This window comes from Lingula anatina, chromosome 10 (assembly GCF_051362555.1).
Source record: "Lingula anatina isolate TDL-2025a chromosome 10, LinAna3.0, whole genome shotgun sequence".
Classification (NCBI taxonomy): domain Eukaryota; kingdom Metazoa; phylum Brachiopoda; class Lingulata; order Lingulida; family Lingulidae; genus Lingula; species Lingula anatina.
The window spans coordinates 7724098-7739499 of record NC_141776.1 but is presented as its reverse complement, the minus strand read 5'-3'; the positions used below and the strand labels follow the sequence as shown (position 1 = coordinate 7739499).

Below are 15402 nucleotides of genomic sequence, written 5' to 3'. Positions count from 1 at the left end.
TTATGATTGATAGCTGGAAAAGGGTTGTTTTCACACATGCAGCTTTGGAAATATGCAGTATTAATGATTTGATCTTAATTCTTTCATCTAGGGCCCTCTTTGATTATGACCCTTCTAAGGACAGTGGTCTGCCGCGGGAGGGTCTGGAGTTCAGGTATGGAGACATTCTCCACGTCACCAATGCCAGCGATGATGAGTGGTGGCAGGCCAAGAGGATCCTGCCAGACGGGAAGGAGGAGGGCCTGGGCATCATACCCAGCAGGAGAAGGTAGGAAGGGACTGGGCATCATACCCAGCAGGAGGAGGTAGGGAGGGACTGGGCATCATACCCAGCAGGAGGAGGAGGTAGGGAGGGACTGGGCATCATACCCAGCAGGAGGAGGTAGGGCGGGACTGGGCATCATACCCAGCAGGAGAAGGTAGGGAGGGACTGGGCATCATATCCAGCAGGAGGAGGTAGGGAGGGACTGGGCATCATACCCAGCAGGAGGAGGAGGTAGGGAGGGACTGGACATCATATCCAGCAGGAGGAGGTAGGGAGGGACTGGGCATCATACCCAGCAGGAGGAGGTGGGGAGGGACTGGGCATCATATCCAGCAGGAGGAGGAGGTCGGGAGGGACTGGGCATCATACCCAGCAGGAGAAGGTAGGGAGGGACTGGGCATCATACCCAGCAGGAGGAGGAGGTAGGGAGGGACTGGACATCATATCCAGCAGGAGGAGGAGGTCGGGAGGGACTGGGCATCATACCCAGCAGGAGGAGGTAGGGAGGGACTGGGCATAATATTTTCAAGGGGCTTTATCCTTCTAGGTCTGTAGATATGTCAGGTAAGGCCACACTTTTTTAATTTTATGGATGACATCCTGCGCGCGCATGGATTTTCGCCCGTTCTCCAAAAAAAAAAAAAAAAAAAAAAAAAAAAACCCCCCCAGCCCCCAACGAAGTCGGTTGTCGCAAACGTTGTTATTGAATTTGCAAGGAAATGAGCTTTCTGCGCATGCGTATTTTCGCCACGTGGAAATGCGGCCACTTTGCTGTCAAATTCATCTCTAGCCGTCTAGGATTACTTTCAAATTACACAACAATAAAAGTCATAAAGAGAATGGGAGCCATCGTTTTGGATTGGTATGCCATTGATATTGGGCATGGAGATATCACCTTTTTACAATTGTGCGAAAGGCTGGCGGCGGCCGAAACATTTCTGTGACATTCTGTATAAAGCAGCACACTAATACCAGGTTTTCTGTAGCGAAAAAAGGGTCGACAAGGGCGTCGAGGTATTTGGTGGGCTGAAGGTCGGACAGGCCACCTGACAGTTTAGCTGCTTTGTGTGAGTTGAAGTTGACAAAATGGCATCGTCTGAAATGACCTTTAATAGATTTGGTAGTATTAAGCATATCTTTGCATCATTTTTTAAACATTTCTGTGAAGTGTTCAAAATGTTTTAATATTCTGAGAATACAAATAAAGACACACTGTTTGATTGATATTTGTTTCATTGATTGCTATACCAAATGAATGCATGAAATAACCTTAAATAGATTTGGTAATATGAAGTATATCAATTCATGACTTTTTTTACATTTCTACGAAGTATTCACAATGCTTTAATATTTTGAGAGCATGGATAAAGACATATTGTTAGTTTGATACGTGTTTCTGTGGTTAAATTTGTGTTTCCAGCTGTGTACTGACAGCATTCCTTTACTTAAGCAGTTTTTTTTTTTTTTTTTGGACTGTTTTTTTTTTTTTTTTTCGCCCTCTCGCACCGATTTTGGGGTACCCAGAGGATGTCATCCATAAAAATAAAAAAGTGTGGCCTAATATGTAAAAAATGTTTTATCAGTTGGTCCAGATTCTGAATATGATCTGACCATATAACATTATTATTGTTGTAAAGAAACATCCATTATTTTATTCACATTAAAAAAACTTGTTGGGTGTAGCATTGGTATCTGAAATAACTGACCAGACAGTTTTGTCAGTGATAAATGGTTTGACTATGTTTCCAGAGTTGAGAGGAAAGAGAGAGCCAAGGTGAAGAGGGTGGACTTCAAAGGAAAGGGAGTTGACTCCAAGGTAAGATGACCGCGTAGACAGAGACAGGTGATTATGAACTGGTGCACATCACATCTTTGTCAGTACCAATTTGATAATCAATTATAGGTTTTTTTTTTTACTCACTGTGATTTATATCAGTTTTTATCTTAAAACCTGAGCCAGTGCGGTTTAAGGCTGTTTGGTTAATCTTTAAGACCACGTCAGATCAGTACTGGTTTGAATTTGCACTTTAAGACTTAATCTGGCCCACTAGTGAGATTCACAGTTCAAAATAACTTTCCCTCCATCCCAGCAGGTGATGTCTGTATATTTGTCAGGTTTGCCATCTAGTTTCACAGTTCAAAATAACTTTCCCTCTGTCCTACTAGGCTGTTGGTGGCACAGCAGCAGACAAACAGAAGAAGAAGAATTTCTCCTTCACCAAGAAGTTCCCATTCATGAAGAGCAAAGACAAGAGTGGCACAAGCATGGAAGATGTCACTGTGGATGAACGTAAGTTTTTTCCTCCTATAGAGGGCGTTATACTTCAAGATAAGACCATTTGAGGAAGTCGGCTTTTATAGATCTTGGCGCTTTGGCACAGTGTGTCTTGATTCAGTTTGAAAGCACGTTTGTCATTGGCTGCTGTTTAGATTTCATTTGTAACTTGTACTGGCAAAAGACCTGACATGTCCATTCATATTGCTACAACATGAGAAGCCTTTTTCATATTTTGCTTCTTTATATTATAGAGCAGAGCTATGAGCTTATTTTATCCTTTTGTTAATACTTTTTGTTTAATTTATGTTGAGCACCATTTATCTTTGTGTTAAATTTGGAAGGTTTGATATGTATTGTTTTTGTCTTTTTATTCTTTGAAAAATGTACTTATAATTTTGTTGTGTATAGGGATTGCTCGAGCACTAGGAAACAGACTTGGTTCTCTTTCTCTGATTAAGATTTATTTTTTTTTAATTTCATATATTCTTGACCTTAAATGACCTTCACCTCATGACCTTCACATTTATATGGGCCACATGCAGAAGCGGAAATTCCGATTCAAAATACATTAAGAGGTTGTTATCATTATTATTAACCCCCCCTGAGCTGCTATATCAGTCAGAATGCATGTGGCCTAGCTGGCTCAGTTAGCAGTTACTGTAGTCTCGTCTTAACATCTTGATCAACGCATGAACCAACTTGGTGTTGTAGAAAGCATGTGACGTGGAGCAACGATGTTGCCCGTTTATCGCATGTTAATCCAACACTCTGCACAGTAGCAAGGGCTCTTGTCAAGGTAGACATTTCCACTGTGGTTATGGCATGATCTGAGTTCATCAAATTGAAACAAAATTGGATATTTTAATTGCCAAAACAATTATCTCTTTATGATATCTAAAAATGTATAAAAAGTAAAGAAGAATAGATTTCTAAAAAAATTAGTCTCAAGATAGTTAGATATTGGAGTAAATTATGTTTGAAATGATATGAAATTTTCTGATATTCTATTTCAAATTTGGCACTGGTATTGTTCCAATATTTCACTCTGTGCTCCTTGGTTGATTTACACAGACAGAGCTCCTGTACTGTGCTGAATGTATTTGTCAAGAGATCAGTTTTGAATGAAATGTTGTATTCAAAAAGGTTGCTTCTTTCAATATGCAACATTTAAATGCTTTGAAGATTGGTATAAAATTTATATCCAAATGACACGAGAGTGTTTCAAAAATAAGGATGACAAGGAAAACCAAAGATTTTCTTAGTTTGTACCAATGTTGTCCTTGTGGATGATATTGTCACTGTTGCTGTGTGTCATTTGTTTGCCACATACCCTATATGTCAGTACAGTTTAACGTGACCATGTTTGAATTTGTTTCTGTAGAAACGGAGGGTGATAATGATTCCAACAGTAAGTAAACCTATAGAACATGTAGAATTAGTCCCCTAAATGCACTCTAGAGGGCAGCATACACCCAAACTTCAGTTTATCCATAGGTGGCACTGATTTACAAGAAGCTATCTTGAATTTTTTTTCCCAAAATTAATTTGAAAATATTTTAGTCAACATTTAGGGAAATATTTGTCCACACAAACTGATCAATCTGGAAGGAAATTGGGTTTTATGCTGACCAATATCTCACCTATAGGCTATTCCTCTCGCTCTCAACACCATCTTCAACATGGTGGAAATAACTCATTTTGTGAAATATAGACATTGTAAAATTTACTGCTATAATGTTTATGTCCATTATACAGATAAAATTAGCTTTGAATTATAATATTGGACATAGAGCAGTGCAAAATTTGTGTTTTATTTCCACCAAGTTGTTAGATAAGTATTTCCTTAAGCAATGGCTCCCAGTGGCTGCTTCAGTGGATGAGGGGATGGCAAGTGGTATAGGAAGCTGAAAATGACAGGGACTGGCTTTTATGCCCTTTAAGGAAATGATGATACCATACAAATGAATGAACACCAATAAGCCTAATACACAAATACAAGTTAGTTAAGTACCACATATGCAATCATAGACAAAGGTGTATGTGGGTGCTGACAGATATGTAGCACATATGCACACAAAGAACAAGATTCTTTCTTTGTAATTTCATGGGCACTAAAAGTAAATTCTCTGTCATTTCAGTTCTCTATATAAGTATAGCTGGGTGTTGATCTGGCTAAATATTATATACTGTATATGTATAGCTGGGTGTTGATCTGGCTAAATATTATATACTGTATATGTATAGCTGGGTGTTAATCTGGGCATAAATTATATACATTTACAACTGGTATATACACAACCTGCCTGGGGTTATTCTTTTGTTAATACTTGATGGAGAAATTATTTATTTATTTATTTAATTATTTCTTTATTTATTTTTTTTTTGGGGGGGGGGGGCTGTAGAAAATATAATTAGATATTAAACTAGCAGGGTTATACTGTCTTTTCTCCAACATTTATTCTGGCCAGACTTATCAAAGGTTATTAGAGGTGAAGCATGAAATGTGTAGTGTCTTGACTTTTATTTTACATAGCTGTTTTCAAATAGACGTTTCCAGTATTTGTTTTGACCTAGATCTGTATTACACAAACTCTGCCCATATAAAATATCAATTACTGTAGCATGGATTAACTGTTCAGTGTAGAATAAATACTGTAGTCTAGCTTCAGTATTAACATCTGCATCATGGGTTTGGGGACTAAGCATCATATTTTAAACACATCTGAAATAGCATATTTTTTATATTATTCAGGATTTTCAGTAAGTGAAATTGAAATTGCAATCATATTTGCATGTTACAAAGACGAGTGTCACATGGTTGAGGGAATCATTTTCCATAAACTAGTCACATGGCCTGTTGTAACAACATTTTGGGCTTTAAGGGGCATTCTGTGGTTTCATATAAAGAAAAGAGAAAAGTTTAGGAATACAAATTTATATTTCCTCACATTCAATTTATGATACTCCTATTCAGGCGATTTCCAAACAGAATTATGCAGGATGTATAGATTTTTAGACCATCTTGTTTTCATTTGACAAAAATCTCCTAAGTGGTACTTATAACTTGCATTCCACCCTGTCAACTCCATACTGCTCAGCTCGGCTTTTCAGGCCCTGAAAGTTTCAGATTAAGATTTTGTAAATAGTTTTTTTTTTTCTTTTTTCTTTCTCAGTACCTTATGAATTGTGTAAAAGATGAGAGCTGGACAAACTGGCTGTGATACCTTTCTCCTGTTTTTTTTTTTTTTTTTCCTAAATGATATATGACAGCAATAGAGTGCACTGATTGTAATAAGAGCTGATATGATATGTTAAAACAATATGTGATTATAAAATTGATTTTTTTGTTCAAAGAAATAATTTGATTTGAGGAAAGGCACTATGAGGATTGCAGTAAACATGTATTTATTCTTAGCATTTACTTATGAGATGAATACACTAAGTGTAATCAACTTCATTGTCAAGAAAAAAATGTTCTTAATTTCATAACATGTATTAAACTGTTTCACTGTTTATAAAACATGAGGAATTTTTGGCATTATCAGTTTCAATTTTTTTTGATCATTTCACCTATTAACCTCTTTTGTTCTTTGTCAGAGAAAGTTGACAATGAAGTAATATCGCCATTTCTGTTGTTACAGGAGGGGATGAACCAGTGCTCACCTATGAACCAGTGATACAGCAAGAATGTGAGTAAATAGCTGGTCCACTACAACCCTGTCACACCCAACACATTCTTACAAATACTGCCACACCTAACACATTCTTACAAATACTGCCACACCTAACACATTCTTACAAATACTGTCACACCTAACACATTCTTACAGACACTGTCACACCTAACACATTCTTACAGACACTGTCACACCTAACACATTGTATAAACCAGTATTGCAGCAAGAAAGTGAGTTGTCTTAAGTAAATGTTAGATATTTATTTATTTATTTATTTTTTTTTTTTTTGCAACAAATGCTTGGTTTAGTTGGTGTAAAAATTATATGGCTTTAAGAAATGATATGCTCAAGCAGGCACATTGTACTGTAAAGATTGCTAGCATAATATACTTAGAACTGAATAATGTCTGTGTGAATTCCGTCTTCCAGTAAAGGTGACGCGCCCTATCATTTTGCTGGGCCCGCTGAAGGACAGAATTAATGACGACCTGATATCAGAATACCCGGACAAGTTTGGCAGCTGTGTACCTCGTAAGTCAACTGTCAGTGGAATACTATAGCATATATAACACTCAGTAGTTTAAAACATACATCAGAATACCATAGTATATACAGCAATCAACACGTACTACATTATACAACGGAGTACAATATAATAGAAGGTGCAACATTTTCAACATTGTTCAGAATATAAGAGTAGACAACTTCATACAGAGAAAAACAACATAGTGAAAAAAAATCAGTGCCCTACAATATTTGATTGAAGGTAAGACGGCATAGTTTAATTAATGTGCAACTAATACAACATAGCTTTTAACATCATGCAACATTTGCCATTATACTACTGCATTATGAAGCAACATTGTATTACAAAAGACAAACACAAGCAAATTATACACAAACAAATACATCATCACAATACTACTTAATACAACATAATACAACAAAATAAAACGTGTAGCAAAACAGCAAAATCAAAGATGCAGCCAACTGTTTAACAGCTACTGATGACTGTCATCGTTTGCAGACACGACACGTCCCCGCAGAGACTACGAGGTGGACGGGCGTGACTACCACTTCGTGGACTCTCGAGAGCAGATGGAGAAGGACATTCAGGACCACCTGTTCATCGAAGCGGGGCAGTACAACGAGCATCTGTACGGCACAAGTGTTGCCTCAGTCAGGGAGGTCGCAGAAAAGGTAGTTATTGCCCATAATGAATTAGAATAATGAAGCAATCTTTTCAGTGGGAAAAATTACTTTTGTTTCAGAGTCATGATTTTAGATCCATTAAAAATATTTCTTTGTTGTACCATTTGTGGTGCTTATACTGTGTAGGTAGAACTAGAAACATGCTTTTCAGTTTTCATTGTCTTTTTAGTGTGTATACTGGTGATGGTGTGTTAGTATGTGTGTGTATTTTTTTTTTGGGGGGGGGGGTTGAAAGAGGAGAAATATGACATCTGTCATAGTATCCAGACTGAAGTAACCAAATTAATTCCTGATTTCAGGGCAAGCATTGTATATTAGATGTCAGTGGAAATGCTATTAAGAGACTGCAGGTTGCTCAACTCTACCCTATAGCCATCTTTATTAAACCAAGAAGTGCAGAATCTATAATGTAAGTACTGACAGTAGATCTACTCTACCCAATAGCCATCTTTATTAATTAAAAACCAAAAACTGAACAATGTATAATGTAAATAATGGAAGTAGTTTTATTCTATTGTTTACTATACCAAGTAATGCAAAATCTGTAATATAAATACTGGCATCGTTGACTATGAATGGGAGTGTTTGTGTGGTTGTTAGAATGTAGAAGTAATCACATTTGTGAGATAATGATTAATTTTTTGCAGGGAGTGGAACAAGAGAATGACAGAAGAGCAGGCCAAGAAAAGTTTTGAAAAAGCATTGAGATTAGAGCAAGAGTTTGGAGAGTATTTCACAGGTAAGTTGAGTTTAGAGCAAGAGTTTGGTGGAAAAAATCACAGGTAGATTTAAAACAAAATGAAGTAATCAAAGAAATGTTCATTACATTAATGGAATTGAAAAAACTGGGAATGATTGTCAAACCTCAGATTTTTTAATTGATTATGTTGTTTTGTATCGGAGCATTGTAGGAATAGTTTTAATCTTGAAGTAATTTTCACACTAACTTTGGCATTATCCTTAAGATGAATATGCGTGTCCAAGAAAATGTCCCAGCCAAAGCAAAAAAAGGTATTGTCTGATGGTGCTGGTATACCCATGCTTCTTTAGAATATTGATGTTAAGTTTCACTTGAATCTCCCCCATGTTGTTTTCAGCTGTGGTCAGCGGGGACACGCCAGATGACATCTATGCAAAGGTCAAGGAGGTCATTCGCGACCAGTCGGGCCCCATGATTTGGGTGCCTTCAAAAGAGAAGTTATGATGCGGAGATTGGAGTGCGATGCATTAGACACTTTTAAAGCCATTATGTAGTCATCAGGATGGAGGGAAGGATGAAGGGAAGAAAGGACAGATTGAGAAGCACTGGACAGTGATAAATAAAGAGCATGCTTGAGAAGGGGTGTAAAGGTGTAAAGAAATTAATGAATATTTTATGGCCAATCAGGGTGGACATGATAATTTGCGTACTGTGGAATCATGGGAAGAGGAAATTGTGGTGATTAGCTGCGCTCGGTAGAACATACAATTGTAGTGGCAGAGGTAGAGGACAAGCTACATGTATGGACCAATAGCAGAAGAGGGCACAGAAATAATTTCTTCCAGGATGAAAAGTGATAGCTTATTCTTCCCAATAATTTAAAACTAAACAGTTATGTGTATGGTAATATGAAGTGTACAGTTTTATCATAACTGTATTAAGTATCAAGTTAACTAATCTTATGGCTCTTGTAGACCCAATTGTAAAGTTTTCTGTGTTATATGATTCCACAAGTAAGGAGAGAGAAAGGTGAATTAGATAGCTTGCTTTACGTGGGGCAGGGAATATAGATTTGATAGAGAACATAGTCTTGTATCTTATAAATAACTGATGAAAGAAAATGTACATAGGAGATTGAATTGAATTTCCATAGCTACTGGATGAATCGCCATAGAAACTACTGTACAGTTGCTAGGCAGTTTTACGTGGTGTTAAAAGGTTCATCTCAAGGAAAAAGAAAGTAGTCTGGTAGATGTAAACAAGATAAGTTATGGTAGGCTTCGGAGTAAGGTTTTTGAAGTATTTCTGTAAGAATTAATGTTAAGAGGAACTAAGTCTTTTTTATTTTGTATTTGCTTATTCATTTTTTTTGCCTTTTTAATGAATAGCACACCAATGTTTACTTATTATTTCCTTCAAGTGATTTGTGAAAGTTGCTGTTTTGTGTGTGAGCTGTGACAATGAACAGTTCCCGTCTTGTCAACATTGTGTTGTGTCACCTGGTAAAGAAACCTGTTCGTGAAGATTCATTTCCCTCATAGCTTGAGAGAAGAAGGTGAATTAATGAATATAAGATTGTCGTACACACTTCAAGTACCCCATTGATTCATATTTTCAATTTAATATTTGATGTAGATGGATTCTGTTTGATGAAATGTGTTCAAGGTAAACCAGTACTGCTGCCATTTTGAATACCAGTTGGACTCTTATTTCATTGTGGCACTGCTCATTACACGTGCCAGCTCTTATGCTAGTTTGCCAATATAGAGGTAATGTTTGATGTGCCGGATATGTGTTAGTCACAAGGTGAAAGCTATTGTTTTGACTAAATAAATGCTGCTGTACTAAGAATGTATTGCAATGTGAAAGGTCCAGTCATGCCATGGAAACCTTGCTAGAATGTATTTTTGACCTTGACAACACACTTGAATTGTTACGCCTTCGCGGCCGAGTGCCTTATGAAGGTACAAATAACAATGTACTTACTGGTATCTCAGAGTTAAACACAAAGCCAAAAAGCTTCAAGAGAAGAGCAAAAGACAGCCGCTAAGAGCAAAGAGGCCAAAGAGGGCGATTTATTTCACGTTACACCTTATATACAAGTTCAGATAGTACACGTTTACCAATCAGAACCAACTATACAGTGAACAGTTTTACCTTTAGGTTACCAATCACGGGAGAGATTCAAACTTGCACACCGGACAACACTTTACTTACAGAGACATCTACCGGTAGCAATATAAAATGATCTCATCTAACACACTACATCGTCACACTCTCCCCCCTTTTGACGAACAAAACTCCCCCCTATTATTACAATATAAACCATTACTTTAAATTGTTAAACTAACAATTACTATAATTCAACAACTGAAATCTTACTTTACATTTAAAATAAGCAAATAATGCAATTAAGTTCATTCTTGTTATACCAAGATTCAACATTTAACTTTAACACAAGCAAAGTCAATTAAGTCCATCTCTCAGCATAAATGTTCATCCTTAGGAATGCAAAACAAAGTTTTAAATCCATTATCACTTTAAATCAACTTTAAAAGCAAACAAAGTGATTTTAACTCAAAGTTGCTCAAAACAACATTAGTAATGATAACAATGTCAATGTGAAATGTTAAATCATATTATAGTTCATTTTTCATCCATGTAGCAAAGTAAATTCCATCCTCCGATACCAATGACTACTGAGTTCACGATCCTCCGATGAAAGTTTTTGTAACAGATGATACAAAGTTCTCCAGTGAAACAAAGTCAACCAAGAATTTAGAATCTCAGTCTTATGCTCTATACCATTTCCATGAATGTATATTTTCACAAAGTTAATGTCCTCATTGGAACAGTTATCTGGCAACATTATTAGTCCTTCACTTTTCACATAGTCCATCAGCTCCCATATATTTCTCATATTTAATGTTAAGATGAGGAAATGTAAAAATCCATTCACCAATTGGATCCACAGTTTTTCCTCGAATTCACCAGTTCCACACGAATGAACATCACCATGACATTTACGTAAAAGCGAATTGTCCTTCTCCATCGATCTGCAATACCAGCACACCAATCCTGGAGTCATATACCATGGCAAATGAACAGATTTCACATGACGTCCAAGATGTCTACTTAGGTCAGCACTGGACACCAGACACAAACCACACTGGACTTCTCTCCTCCGTTTCTCCCCTCTGCACTTTGAGTGGGTAACTTCCTCCCCCTCTTCACCAATTAGGACAGTAGGATCTTCCACCAAATCAGTGTCATTATAATCCGGGACAAAACAAGCTTCATCTAGCATGTCTAGATCATCCATATCTGAAATAAACTTATACAATGGTTTATTTTCTTGAATGAACATACATGATAATGATCTTTTCTTTCAAATGAATATTAACATAATTTTACATTATTAACATAGTATTACAGCATAAACAGTATTTCATTAATTACTAACATAGTATTACATTACTAATATAGTAACACAGCATTGCCGCATTAACTATGTACAAATATTACTTTTATACCAAATCCCCAAGTAAAATACCATCATCAAAATGTGCAAAAAGAAAATAATTATTACCTTGACAACCTCCAATCCGATTACATGCAAAACACATGCTAAACTGCAACATATTAGTTTGAACAGTGTAACCGTGTTAGGTAATTTTTTTTTTTTTTTTTTTTTTTTTTTTAATAACCATAATCCAAAAAACACAAAAGTAGCTATCAATCTATTCATGCAGTGCTCAATGCAACATGCTCAACAATAAAATTCAAACAAATATTTAGAAAACCTATACCAACTTGGACTGTTGTTTTGATCAAATTACCTGAAATATAATAGGAAGTACAAACTATAATATACTTCATCAAATATATCTTTATTATCTTGTTTATTTTTTCTAATATTTTAATACTGATAGAGTTTGTCTCTGAGATAACAAATAATATCAATACAATCTTCTTTAGATAACTCTTTGTTTATTTCTTTCTCGTGGTCCATGAACCAATCATAACCCGTCTCTAACAAACATCTCTCTCTCCATATTTTTCCTAAATGGATGATTATTTTGGCTTGTTTTGAACTTTTTATTTCAATGTTTCTGATTGAGAGTATATATAAACGTTCTGGAGATTCAACCCAATCTGTGCACCATTGAAACTCTTCTTCCCAGATGTGCATAATGTTTGATTCATCCATGTTCTAAATAAAAAAAAAAAAAAAAAAATACAAATAAATAAATTAAATTAAATTCCTTTTATTTCAGCACTGCCGAAAATTAAGGAAGTATTTATATACAACTATACCTTGACTAATAAACTAAATATACATCAATATGATCATTCTAACGCAAAATCTCTTAAATGAGATGGCATTTTAATTTGTCTACCTAATCTTGATCTTTTTACAATTGGTTCCACCAATTGTGGTTCATTCAATTGAAAATCACTCTCTTTCAACAAATTTTCTCAATCTATCATGATGTACCACTTGGATTTTTCCTTTTTTATCTTTTATTGTATAGAGAGGTGGGGATGCTTTGATAACCTCATATGGTCCTCTATATAAGGGTCTAAGTTTCTTACTTTCTCCCTTTTTATGACTTTCATCCTTCAAATATACTTTCTGACCACAAGTATATTCATTCTCTCTCAACTTTGCATCGTACAATTGTTTTTGACGTTTCTGCACACATTTCAATTTTTCTCTAGCCATTTCATGCGATCTATTTAGGCTTTCACTCAAGTTTTTTAACCATTCATGAGTATCACATGGTATCAAATTTTCATTCACACAACCTGTTAGTAAGTGTAATGGCATAAAAACTTCTCTCCCTAACATCATCATGTTAGGAGTAAATCCAGTTGATGCATTCACAGTTGAATGTAATGCCATAACTAATTGAGGTAAATCTCTATCCCAATATCTCACATTCCCTTCTACATTACATCTAATCATCTGTGTAATAATACCCATACATCTTTCAACTTGTCCATTAGCACTTGCTCTAAAACCAGTTGTTCTAAGTTGTTTGATTTCTAATAGTCTACACAAATTTCTAAATAGACTACTTTGAAAATTTGAACCTTGATCTGTATATATCTCTTGTGGACAACCAAAAGTAACTATGAATTTTTCAAAAAATGCTTTTGCTACTAATTCAGCTGTCTGATTTGGCAATGCCACACATTCTATCCACTTAGTAAACTGATCTATCATAACCAAAATATAAGAATTTCCAAATTCACTTTGTGTAAATGGTCCAAGTATATCTAAATGAACCTTTTCCATAGGAAATCCTGCATGATGTAATTTCATTTTGGCTTTTGGTCGAACAGTACTATGCTTGTTTTTATTGCAAAGTTCACATGAACTTACATACAATTTACAATCTCTATTCATTCCATGCCACTTGAATGATTGTTTGAGTTTTTGCAAAGTTTTCTCATAAGCAAAATGACCAGCTGTTTTTGAATCATGACAGAAAAATAAAACTTCGTTGACCAAATCTTTTGGTACTATTAAACACAAATTTCTATCCTCTCTCTTTTCCCATTTGTAATATAACACATCATTCAAAAGAATCAATTGCTCTTTGCAATTCCACAATCCTTTTACTGCCATACTACACAAATACAACTCTGATTCTTTAGGTTCACCATTCTCTAACCAACCTATGATTATTTTCAAATCTGCATCTTTTCTCTGCAATTTTTTCAAGTCATATCCTTTCAACCAATTGCATAATTCATCTCTTTCATTCTTGTCAGTTTTATCATTTGTATCAGCCCTCTGACACATCAAAACTGAACTCAATTTCTCACAATTTGTTTCATTCTTCATATCACCAACTGCATTCGATTCAACTACATTGTCATCTGATTTCTTATTTCCCAGAGGAATTACATCATTCACATCAGTCTCAAACCTTGACCAATTTTTATGTACTCTCTGACAATAATGACATCCTCCACAGGGTAAGTCACTCAATTTCACTCCAACTTTATAACAATCACACACTTTCATAACTAAAGGTATTCTTGATAATGCATCTGCATTTCCATGCTTCTTTCCTGGTCTATGTTCAATGGTAAAATTATACTGAGATAATTCTTCTAACCATCTTGCTAACTGACCATCTGGGTTTTTAAATCCTAACAACCACACTAAACTATGATGATCTGTTCGGATTCTGAACTTTCTTCCCAACAAATAATGTCTATATTGTCTACAGAAGTTTACAACAGCCAAGAGCTCTTTTCTAGTTGTACAATAACGCCGCTGTATAGGTGACATAATTTTACTTCCATAAGCAATAACCTTCTCTTCACCATGTTGTATCTGTGAAAGTTCTGCTCCTATACATGAATATGATGCATCTGTATCAAGTATAAATTCACCTTCAGACAAAGGAAAGGCTAAACAAGGGGCAGTTGTTAACTCTTGTTTTAAACTTTCAAATGCTATTTGATGTTCATCTGACCAATTGAAAACACTTTTATTCCCTGTCAACTCATACAAACAAGCAGTTTTCTCAGCAAATTGAGGAATATGATCTCTATGATAATTGATGAAACCAAGGAATGTTTCAACTTCCTTTTTGTTTGTAGGTACTGGCCACTTTCTAACACAATCAATCTTACTCTCAGTTATACCAACACCTTCTCTACTAATCGACTTTCCTAAGAATTCACACTTTGTTTGGAAAAGAAAACATTTCTTAGGCTTTAACTTCAAGTTGTAAGAACGCAATCTCTCCAAAACCTCTTTCAAATTCTTAAGATGATCTTCAAAATTCTTTCCCAACACTGTGATATCATCCAGATACACTAACACTTTCTCCCAAGTCAAACCTCTCAATACTAACTGCATTGCTCTTGAAAAACTTGCAGGAGAATTGGTAAGTCCCATAGCCATTCTCTTATGCTCATACAGACCATACCTGGTGATAAAAGCAGTTTTATTTCTGTCTTTCTCATCAATTTCAATTTGAAAATATCCTTGAGCCATATCAATCAAACTCAAAAACTGATTTCCAGCCAGACAATCTAAACAATCACCAATGTTTGGAATAGGATAAGAATCTTTGATAGTTTTCTTATTTAATTCCCTGTAATCCACACACCATCTAACACTTCCATCTTTCTTTCTTATCAATACTGGTGGGGATGCCCATTCAGAATTTGATGGCTGAATAACATCAGAAGCTAACAACTTTTCAAGCATCTTTCTCTCTTCTCCTTCCATTCCCAATGGAGT

At 35.7% G+C, this 15402-nt stretch overlaps 1 protein-coding gene across 1 annotated transcript; it reads left to right on the top strand.

The window, feature by feature from the left end:
• The first annotated feature begins 52 nt into the window (after positions 1-52).
• LOC147759491 (disks large homolog 1-like) lies at positions 53-9094 on the top strand. Its single transcript, XM_086997462.1, has 12 exons — positions 53-57; positions 92-268; positions 2015-2081; positions 2432-2555; positions 3086-3118; positions 3925-3951; positions 6185-6232; positions 6650-6751; positions 7248-7420; positions 7732-7841; positions 8080-8171; positions 8530-9094. Exons 1-12 carry the CDS (start codon positions 53-55, stop codon positions 8634-8636), a joined length of 1065 nt encoding a protein of 354 aa, XP_086853588.1. The 3' UTR covers positions 8637-9094.
• The last annotated feature ends 6308 nt before the right edge of the window (positions 9095-15402 follow it).

Bases quoted from the DNA above. Each gene is read 5' to 3' on its own strand.
- LOC147759491 (XM_086997462.1), top strand. The intron at 269-2,014 runs GTAGGAAGGGAC...CTATGTTTCCAG, and splicing joins ATCATACCCAGCAGGAGAAG to AGTTGAGAGGAAAGAGAGAG. The intron at 6,233-6,649 runs GTGAGTAAATAG...TCCGTCTTCCAG, and splicing joins ACCAGTGATACAGCAAGAAT to TAAAGGTGACGCGCCCTATC.